Genomic DNA, 11,471 nt, shown 5'->3' with positions numbered 1-11,471 from the left:
TAGATTGATTTAAAGCAGAGAGAATCCACAGGCAACGTTCAAGCCTCTGAAATGTGAATATCTTCTGGTTTATTTTTAGTCTTTTATGACCACAAACTGAATATCTTTGTGTCATGAACTGTTGGTTGAGACAAAACAGGACATTTGAGGTTTCTGACATCTTCAAGACAAAAATTACTAAACAAATAAATTAAATCAGTGATCAAAAGATAATTGTTGTTGCAGAAAATAGCTTAAAAATGTTGATCACTAGGGCTGGGTGTCATTTAAATAAAAAAAAATACCAGTCCAAGTACCTTTTCTTTTTTTTAAAGCTATACAGATACCAATTGAGTGGCTCATTCGATACCCATCATGTGAACAGAAGCATTAAATTGCTACTTCACCACCACAGACGGGTCCGTAGCTGCTGTGGCAGTGAGCCAATCACATGTTGCATTAAATCCAAGAATGCTTGCGTTGATACACGAAACACACAGCGGGGGAATCTGATGATAAAAAGTTCACACTAGATTATTAAAAGATGTCCTTTAAATGTGCTTTCAATGTAAGTGACGGAGGACAGAAGTAGATGTGAAGCTTATAGGAGGCTTCAGCAGTCTGAGTTAGTCATAAAGTGGATATCTGACACATTTAAAGTCTTTTTAGCATCAAATTCCCTCTTAGTGTTTCCCTGTTGAGCTGTGGTTAAAATATATCTACTTGAATTGACTCATTTAGGTGGCTGAAGCTTCATATTAACTTCAGATCAACCTTTTAAGTACATTTTTTTGCACTAATACCCATTTTGGCCCGTATCACTTTCATTAAAAGCACATTTGAAGGAGATCTTTTAATACTCATATGAACAGGAGGAATTATTACAGCAAGAAAAACCTCTTTTTAATCTTCATTTATTCATCAGACTGTTGTTTTAAGACCGACTCGGAAAAAATATGAACCTGTCATTTTAATCTTTCTCCTCCTCTTGCTGCTGTTAAATGTAAGTAGAAGTGTGATGATGTTGATTATTTGGACTCCAGAGAAGACGAAGATGATGAAGAGGAAGAGTGGGGGGCTTTGGGATGAGGTAGTAGTTTGTATAGTTTTAGGATCACACCAGATCTGGGAGATAACTATACAGCCTACTGTCTTTCTCACAACCACCAAACCATCCAACCAACCAGCCAACCAGCCTGCCTGTCAGCATCCTGTGTTCTGTTGCCACGGTGACTGGAGCCTCTGTTGCTGTTGGTGACGGTGCTTTCAAAGAACATTGGATTCATTTTTACTGGTTGTATGTTGCATCTGTCCTTCCTGTCATTTAGCTTCAGGAATGTAGAAGGGGGTTTTTATGTTCATGTGGTTTTGTCAAATTTAAAGGGGTTAAATTTTTTTTTAAATAAACGTATGAATAACTTTTGTCAACCTAGTAAAAATTCTGCTTTTAATCCATTTTGAGAGAATATATTAGGATTATGGCAAAAATGTCTCAGTGGTGTAACCATAAAAAACTTTGTACCAAATAATTAAACACTAATTTATCAACTAGTGTGGCATGATCTTACATTATAACTTTTGGTATTAAATAAAGGTAATATTACATTTAATCCATTTATTATTTGTCTGAGTCCATTTAAATACACTTTAAGGTAATTTAATATCTAATGTTTATCATTCTTTTGAGGTTACACCATTTGACATTTTCAGGAGCATTCAGTCTTACTTTTGGTAAGAAATTGTGTAAATGTCATTTCAAATGATATAAAACAGACACGAATACTAAATATACATTTTAACAAACCTGATGCTGCTTTTAAAACTTTTTTTTAAAAGATATTTTTGAATAGCTCCTCTTGCTTCTTTGTCGCTGACCCAGAAACATGCAGATACACTAACCTTCATATACAATTTCAGCTCAGTTGTAGACACAACCTTATGAAAGTAGGTCTCCCTCCCACAGAGACTCACCGCACTCTCCTCAGTGTTGGTGTGATGTTTGTTTTTGGCGCTCCAGGTCGAGGGGGGCCGAGCTCGTAGCTGTGCTGTGGTGAGGTAGTAAGTTGTGTTGTTGTGGGGTGTGGGATATTGCAAACCCCTATTTTGGAGATACAACCACACAACTTACTGCCTTCCACAGTGTGGTGGCTGAACACGCTCCAGACGTTCAGACGTGTGCAGCTCAACAGCCCTTTACTGTAGTCTTAGTCAGTTAGTTAATTATCAGGTTTTTGTATTACATGATTTGTTTTTTGTGTATAATCTCAGGAATTTCTGCATATTGCACATTTATATATATATGTTGCAGATTTATTTACACAAAGATCCAGTTTACTGTGTGTATAGTTTATTTATTTTATCCTATTTGTATCTTATTTATTGTTCATTTAATTTTTTTGTACACTTTCTCTCTTATACTGCTTCTTATTTTCCACTGTAATGCTGTCAGTTTTAATTTCTCTTAAGGGGGATCAATGAAGAATTTAGTTTAATTTTTGAAAAGCTCCTCTTTGTTTTAATGTTTTTTGTTTTTTTAACCTATACCATTGCTTCAAATGTAAAGATGTATTTTATGTATGAAGGATGTTCTATAAATAAAGTTAACATCACAAACTTCACTGTTTTCTATCTCTTGAAATGTAGATTTTTGCTGCCTTTTATTATTTAATATGATATTACGATCAATTTTGGCTGCAACTACAGTTTATTATAGATTATACTATAGTACCGATCGATTAGTCATTTTGAGTCATTTTTTGCTCTTGTTCCAGCTTCTTAAATGTGAATATTTGCTGGTTTCTTTTAGTCTTTTATGACAATGAACTGAATATCTTTGACTCAGGACTTATGGTTGAGACAAAACAAGACATTTGAGGTTGCATTTTGGGCTTTTTGGGAGACGGTGATTGAATCGGTAATGAAAATAATTGTTAGTTGCAGCAAAAACATTAAAAACTCAAAGAAATTCAATTAACACTCCAGTTTAAACCAAATCCCTACATCATCTCTTGTCTCTGCATGCCCACAGTTAACAACTGAATAAAAGCAGAATTTACATTAATATGAAAACAGAAATATTCATCTATATCCACACATGCAACCATACATTTATACTCTTTAATATATTCATTAACAAATACTACACTTTGCAACCATTCATTTCTTTTTTCAAATGCCATCAAAAATATACCAAAGAAACCCCAAATACTTGAGTTATCCATCTTTATGTTTCATTCAGTTATGTTTTGTGTAGTTTGGGCTGTTTTTGCACCCTAACAATAAAAAATAAAGGCTAAATGCTGTGTCTCTGTTCTGCTGTGTGCCAGATTTATGAGTATATTATATTTATATGATATATTTATGAGAATATTTTTGCTGTGGCAGGAGAGCTTTGGTCTTATCTCTAAAGTTGTGGCCACCCCTGAGACCAAATATGTCGTATAAATCAAAATCAAGCTGAAGGAGCATCAGCTCTCCTCAGCTGACCTCAGTGAGCTGCAGGGCTGCTCTGATTGGCCAGCGTCTCTCTGAGGGAGGGGGGCGTTCCCAGAAACCTTCTCCTATTGGTCAATCCAGAGTGGAGGGGGCGGGGTTTAAAGTGCCTCGCTGTTCTTCCATGCTGCGACCAAAGAAGAGTTAAACTGACAGAGCTCTCACACTAACTGGATTACTGGCGCCATTTAATAATCATGTATGTCATTACTTTACAGCACAGGTCAGCTCCCAGACCCCAGTTATTACTGATTAAGTGTAATGTTGAGGAACTTCTATTTGAATTTTTACTATTATTACTACATATTAAACTCTTTTACAACTGTAGTTAATAATGACTCTTGTAGGTAATTTTTTTTATTGTTATTGAACTAAGTATATAAATAAATAGTCATCAATACTGTAGTCTCACAAATGGGCTCTACCATAATAAATACTGAATCTACTACAAAAGGCATAATTTAATATCGACACCTTTCTGGAAATTTCATAGACACACCCTGAATAAGCTCAGAAGCAGTAAAACAGTCTGGTGGGAGTATTTTACCTCAGAGTGGTCCCTCTCTTTAACCTCAGAGTGATCCCTCTCCCTATTGGTATACACACGATCTTCGACGCTACGTCACAGAAGCAACATGGCGAACATTCGATGTGTCAAGGTGAGCAGAGATTCCTTTTTTATCAATGAAACACTCTTTACTATACAGGGAGGGTGATGCGGGGGGCTTGTTGCGGGTCTGTATCGTCATGTTTGTGCGTTTTTACTTTGCGGATCAAAAGTTGCATTGTGTAGCTTTAATGTTAACACACTGGAGCTGCTCAGCCTGGTGTGTGCGTGTGTGCCAGTGTGTGTCTGTGTTTGATAACCGGCCTCTGGTTACCAAACTCAAACACGCCGGAGAGACTTAACACACACTTTATAGAGTCATTATTTGATGGGTTAGTTCATATAAAGCACAAGGCTAATGTAATATGGTGCTTATATTTAGTGCTAGCTAAACCATGCATTTACTTTTCGACATTGGTGGTGGAAAGTGACTCAGTACATTTACAAAAGTGCAATTTAAGGTACTTCTACTTCATATTTCCACTCTACTACAGTTCAGAGGGAAATATTGTACTTTCTACTCGACTATATTTATTTGGCAGCTTTATTTACTTCTCAGATGAAGATTTGACACAATGGATAATATAACAAGCTTTTAAAATAGGTACAACACATTGTTAAAGATGAACCAGTGGTTTCTAAGCAGTGTGTAGTCAGGCTCACATTTCAGATGACTATGAGTTGTTAACAGCTCCACCTAACCCTAACCCTGGCCCCTAGGTTGGGAACCACTGGCCTAAATTTGCTAACTGTATATAAAGTAGTATAAACTAGCTAACTGTATATAAAGTAGTGTAAACTAGCTAACTGTATATAAAGTAGTGTAAACTAGCTCCACCTCCAGCAGCTACAACAGTAACATGCTGCTCTAACACTGATACTTCATTATTAATAATCTAATAATGTCATATATAATAATATATCAGTCAGAGGGACCAAACCACTACTTTTACTGTAATACTGCATACTACATCACTCATAATACTGCAGTACTTGTACTGTAATACTTTACCTACATCGAGCTCATAATAAATCTCTAATTAGTGACGTAATGTATCTCATTATTGTTCTGAAGGTAGAGACTCTGCATTATAAACACTCTGCCGTGTATAGTATCTGAGTGATGGGATATTCTTTTGAAAATCACCAAAATGACAGAAAAATGCTCATATATTAAATGCTTATATTCATTAAATCGTTCACAATATTTGCTGTCACATTACATAATAAATTAATCAGAACAGTTTTGATTTCCCTCCTCCTCTCACCGTTGACCTCAGTGACCCATTTTTTCAATTTTTTTTGTTTTTGTTTGTTTTAATCTTCCCCTGTCTCTTTTTTCCTGCACTACCCTCCTCCTCCTCCTCCTCCTCCTCCTCCTCCTCCTCCTCCTCCTGTCTCCTGTGTCTTTCGTTACGTGTGTGTGTTGTGTAGGGTATGGTTGGCCTGGTGACAGGCGGTGCGTCTGGTTTGGGTCGGGCCACCGTGGAGCGTCTGGTGAAGAACGGAGCATCCGCTGTGATCCTGGACCTGCCCTCCTCTGATGGACCGGCTCTGGCAGCCAGTCTGGGAGAACGCTGTGCCTTCGCCCCCGCAGACGTGAGTCCAAAACTCATCTTCACTCATACAAAATACATTTCTCAAACAATAGACATGTGTAATAGATGTATAGAGGTATCATAGTGTCTCAAGGTGTGATTTTGGGGCTGTCCAATACTCTCAATAACCAGTATGATGGAAGTGAAACCGGTTTGCAGACCTCGCTGGAGCCATTTGATTTGTTAATAAGACACAGAATATTCATTATATAAGTCTGTAGGCTATAATTGGTATTTGGAGGGCAAATGCTAGAAATTTGCACAGTCTCTGCTGCATTTATGACATCACTTCCTGTCATGTCATGCCCCTTTTTTTCCCCCTGCCTCATTGTCTCTTTGAGCAAACTGAAACCTACATGATCAATGGGAAGGTATATGATAGAGCTTCGACCACATAGTCACAACGAAACTTCTCTCTCTCTCTCTCTCTCTCTCTCTCTCTCTCTCTCTATCTATCTATCTATCTATCTATCTATCTCTCTCTCTCTCTCTAATGAAAGAAAGTTAAGATTTCAGTCTTGGTTGATTTTTTTGCGACACAGGAAGCACAGTTAAATTGTTGTAAATTTCCCCACTGTGGGATTAATTAAGGAATATATTATCTTAAATGATTCTGCTCATAGTGTAATGTACTCTCAGCTCACTAGATGGCACTCTGACACCATCACCAGAGCATATAAACATATAGTTTATTCTTTATTCATGGCAGATCTTTCTCTAGTTTCCTACTTACGTGAAAAAATGAGGCAGCATTTTTCTTCAGGGCATCTTTGGTGCATTAAATGATTCAGTACGACTTTATTAATCCCACTAGGGGGGCAATTTGTGTGGAGTAGCTTATTAAACACACAATACAATAACATATAAGTAAGTGATAAAATATACAGCACAAAATCAATAAAGGAGCTGTATGTTTAATAAAAATGAATGAATATGATAAATAAACTTGATAAAATGATCAGATTAAACATTTACAAGCATTTACTGAATCAATGATTTTAAAATAGCGTTTGGTTTTTACTGAGCAGGTAAAACGTATCGACGCACCGATGTCGACAGAGAAAATTTACAGGCAAGAACATGAACAGAAAAAGCTGAGTCACTTGTGGCTTTCAGGAGGATTTTTGGACCTGATTTTTACAGCTGAATAAAAGAAGAAAAGGTCAGAAGATTCTCATTAAAACATTGATAAAACCTGGCGGAGAATGATACGGACTGAAAGGAAAGAGGAGCTGAAGTCTCTGTTGCCCCCATTTCACAATAGCATAAAAAGCTTTATTGTATTTATATTTTACATATTATATACATGTGTGTATATATATATATCTATATATATATATATAGATATATATATATTATTATAGATTACAGGTGCCAGTCCACACACTTTGAGCTTTAACCCTCCTGTTGTCCTCAGGTCAAGGAAGGAAGGAGGAGAGGAAAAAAGGAAGGAAGGAAGGAAGGAAGGAAAGAGGGAGGGAGGGAGGAAAAGAGGAAGGAAGTAAGGGAGGAAGGAAAGGAGGAATGAAGGAAGGAAGGAAAAGAGGAAGGAAGGAAGGAAGGAAAGAGGGAGGGAGGGAGGAAAAGAGGAAGGAAGTAAGGGAGGAAGGAAAGGAGGAATGAAGGAAGGAAGGAAAAGAGGAAGGAAGGAAGGAAGGAAAGAAAGGAGTAAGGAGGGAGGGAGGAAAAGAGGAAGGAAGGAAGGAAAGGAGTAAGGAGGGAGGAAAAGAGGAAGGAAAGAAAGGAAGGAAAGGAGTAAGGAGGGAGGGAGGGAGGAAAAGAGGAAGGAAGGAAGGAAGGTAGGAGGAAAGGAGGAAAAGAGGAAGGAAGTAAGGCAGGAAGGGAAGGACGGAAGGAAGGAAAGGAGTAAGGAGGGAGGGAGGGAGGAAAAGAGGAAGGAAAGGAGGATGGAAGGAAGAAAGAAAGGAAGGAAAGGAATAAGGAAGGAGGGAGGGAGGGAGAAAGGAGTAAGGACGGAGGGAGGAAAAGAGGAAGGAAGGAAGGAAAGAAGGAAAGAAAGGAGTAAGGAGGGAGGAAAAGAGGAAGCAAGGAAAGCAAGAAAGAAAGAAAGAAAGAAGGGAAGAAAGAAGGAATGTCAGAAGAGATGTGGTCAATTTGACCCGGGAGGTCGACAGGAGGGTTAAAGATAATAAAAACAAGACACAGAAGCATTTAATAAAGATGACATAGTAGCTATAAAAAAAGAGATGCCGCTATGAAGCATAATACGAGCGTCTGTGTTCATCAAATGTTGGGTGAGAATCCAAATAATGCCCAAATGTTTGATTGAACCACTTCCTCACCTCTGTCGGGTTTATCCATCTTCTCTTTGAGGCTCTGCGTAGATGTGATGTCTAAATGTCATTATTGTCATTCCTCAGGTGACGTCGGAGGCAGACGTGCAGTCGGCCGTGTCGCTGGCTAGGGAGAAGTTTGGGAAGTTGGACTTGGCGGTGAACTGCGCCGGCATCGCTGTAGCTGTCAAAACCTACAACTTCAAGAAAGACGCCCCTCACAGCCTGGAGGACTTCCAGCGCGTCATCAATGTAAGGCGGACAAGCGTTAGAAAAAACGTTTATAACGCCAGTCCCAGCTCAGCGGACGTGTGCCATGTGATCATTGATGTGTTTGTTCTGCAGGTGAACATCGCAGGAACCTTTAACGTGATCCGCCTCGCTGTGGGCGCCATGGGGAAGAACGAGCCGGATGCTGACGGACACAGAGGATGCATCATCAACACTGCCAGCGTGGCCGCCTTTGATGGACAGGTGACTCTTTTATTTATTGACCTGATATGTATTTTAAAACATCAAGGAAGGAAGGGAGGAAGAAGGAAGGAGGGAAGGGAGGGAGGAAGAAGGAAGGAAATAAGGGAGGAAAGAAGGAAGGAAAGGAGGAAGGAAGGGAGGAAGGAATGAAGGAAGGAAGGAAGGAGGGAAGGAAAGAAAGAGAGAAGGAGGGAGGGAGGAAGGACAGACGGAAGGAAGGAAGGAAGGGGGGAGGGAGAGAGGATAGAAGGAAGGGAGGAAAGGAAAGAAGGAAGGAGGGCAGGGAGGAAGAAGGAAGAAAGGGAGGGAGGAAGAAGGATGGAAGGGAGGGAGGAAGGAAGGAAGGAAGGAAAGAAAGAGAAGCAGGGAGTGAGGAAGGACAGACGGAAGGGAGGAGGGAGTGAGGATAGAAGGAAGGGAGGAAAGGAAAGAAGGAAGGATGGAGGAAAGAAGGAAGGCAAGATGGAAGAAGGAAGGAAGGAAGGGATGAGGGAGAAAGGAAAAGAGGAAGGGAGGAAAAACAGACGGGGTTAATTGACCCGGGAGGACGACACAAAGGTTAAAAGTAAATTTATAAAAAGAAAGTTAAGTAGAGGCGCTCTGTCCACCATGATGTATGTTTTTAACTTTGTGTAAATCACCACAACTTCTGCTACGTATCATAAAGTCCTGAGGTAGAAGGTTTCTCTGTTTAGCAGCTGTTTTTTTTTCCTCACTCTCTCTTTTTTTGCTCCTGCAGGTCGGCCAAGCAGCATATTCGGCCTCTAAAGGAGGAATTGTTGGAATGACTCTTCCCATCGCGAGAGATCTGGCTCCTATGGGCATCAGGGTCGTCACCATAGCGCCCGGTTAGTGATCGTCAGACTTAATTATTACAATATTCTTCTTCAGACAATAATCTCTATTTTTAACATATCTCATAAACCATATAGGCAGCATTTTAAATATATTTTAAATATAAATATACCCTTAATTCAAGTTTGATCATACACTGTATAAAAGAAATGGACGTAACATCCGTGACGTCACCTATTGGCTTGTGGACTGCTGCTCGGAAGCCAATAGTTTTGAATCATGGCAGCGCCATCTTGAAAATTTCAGGTGCATGCTGGGAAAAATAAAAACACTGATTCTACTTATATAGGCACGAGGCGGAGTCATGGGCGGAGTGGGGAGGTTGCGATAGGTTGCGAGGGCTGGATCTTGAGGACATTGGGCAATCAACCTGTCAATCACGACGTAGCCACGCCCTAATGCATACCCTGCTTTATCGTCAAATATAAAATCAGGGAGGCCAAAATGTCCCAAATGAACATCATACTGAATTGAAGAAGGCTTTAAACTAGCGATTGAGACCATAAACACATTTTGAAAACGTTTACTGAGGTTAGAAATCAAGTGAGAAGTTGGTGAATTCTCCATTGACTCGTATAGAGACGGAAGTCCTTTCGACTCCAAAACCGCGGCCCCTTGTGGCCTTTTGCTAGAATGCAGCTCTAAGTTACTTCCGCGTTGGCCTCATTTCAGAGGACTGGAACTCCCCGCCTGGTCTTTGAAACTGAAGATATGAGCCCTGATTGAAACGGACGCTCTTCTTCTTCAGGTCTGTTCTCCACTCCTCTCCTTGCTGGTCTTCCGGAGAAGGTGCGCTCCTTTCTCGCCCGCCAGGTGCCCTTCCCCTCACGCCTGGGAGACCCCGCTGAGTTTGCCCACCTGGTGACATCACTGGCGGAGAACCCCATGATTAACGGAGAGGTCATCAGACTGGACGGAGCCATTCGCATGCAGCCCTGAGACAAAGTGTGTCTGTGTGTGTGTGTGTGTGTGTGTGTGTGTGTGTGTGTGTGTATCGATCATAAACTGCCTCCATTTTAAGATGAAATGTTGAACATCTTTGTGTCTGAATGTGTGTGTTTGCGTAGAAAGCCGTGTACAGTAAACACAATCGATCACAAACGCCACTAAATCAACTGACTGTGTGTGAGACTGTGAGAGAGAAAGAGTGTGAAAGTGAAACCCATTTAAACCTTTGCAGTACATTATGCGATCCACGTTGCTTGTTTTGTAAACTAATCCAAATTACAATAAACCTCAACTGAGTTTGATTATCTATTCCAAGACTAGCTTTATTTTTTTTCTGAAGTAAAAATCCAGCGTATTTCACTCTGACCAGTTTATCTTGTTTGCTACTTCGTCTCTTGCATGACCTGTCATTAAATGGTCAGAGATGTGCAGCCTCACACATCAACAAGTATCTGAAACAATTAAAGGAGACTTACGTACATTTCCAGGTCTATATTTATTTCTGGAGCTCTACATATACATTTTTGCACAGGAAGAGGACAGTGCCTTATGAAATACAAATAACAGCAGAATTGAATAATTTCTCAGTGTATGATGACCTCTGGTGGTGATAGAGGGTGGATGAGAATCAAGATTAGATACCACAAGGCTTCAGGACCAGGACCAGACTATGATTGTAGGTAAAAACAAAAAGTGCAAAAGTAATTAAATGAGCACCAACCAGTTTCCAGAAGTGGAGGAAATATTCAGATCCTTTACTTAAGTAAAAGTACCAATACAGCAATGTAAAAGTCCTGCATGAAAACTCCTACTATATTAAAAATACTGCAGTATTATGAGTGATGTAGTATGCAGTATTACAGTTAAAGTAGTGATATATTATTATATATGACATCATTAGATTATTAATAGTGAAGCATCAGTGTTAGAGCAGCATGTTACTGTTGTAGCTGCTGGAGGTGGAACTAGTTTATACTACTTTATATACAGTTAGCTAGTTTATGCTACTTTATATACAGTTAGCTAGTTTATACTACTTTATATACAGTTAGCTAGTTTACACTACTTTATATACAGTTAGCTAGTTTACACTACTTTATATACAGTTAGCTAGTTTATACTACTTTATATACAGTTAGCTAGTTTACTTTATATACAGTTAGCTAGTTTACACTACTTTATATACAGTTAGCTAGTTTATACTACTTTATATACAGTTAGCTA

At 39.4% G+C, this 11,471-nt stretch overlaps 1 protein-coding gene across 1 annotated transcript; it reads left to right on the top strand.

The window, feature by feature from the left end:
- Nucleotides 1–4,089: 4,089 nt before the first annotated feature.
- hsd17b10 (hydroxysteroid (17-beta) dehydrogenase 10) lies at nucleotides 4,090–10,545 on the top strand. The gene is made up of 6 exons (XM_053317288.1): nucleotides 4,090–4,130; nucleotides 5,513–5,677; nucleotides 8,058–8,222; nucleotides 8,316–8,444; nucleotides 9,184–9,292; nucleotides 10,048–10,545. Exons 1-6 carry the CDS (start codon nucleotides 4,107–4,109, stop codon nucleotides 10,236–10,238), a joined length of 783 nt encoding a protein of 260 aa, XP_053173263.1. The 5' UTR covers nucleotides 4,090–4,106; the 3' UTR covers nucleotides 10,239–10,545.
- Nucleotides 10,546–11,471: the final 926 nt, after the last annotated feature.

Source organism: Scomber japonicus, chromosome 4 (genome assembly GCF_027409825.1).
Source record: "Scomber japonicus isolate fScoJap1 chromosome 4, fScoJap1.pri, whole genome shotgun sequence".
NCBI lineage: Eukaryota > Metazoa > Chordata > Actinopteri > Scombriformes > Scombridae > Scomber > Scomber japonicus.
The sequence above is the reverse complement of the archived record's forward strand: the minus strand, read 5'-3'. Positions and strand labels throughout refer to the sequence as shown.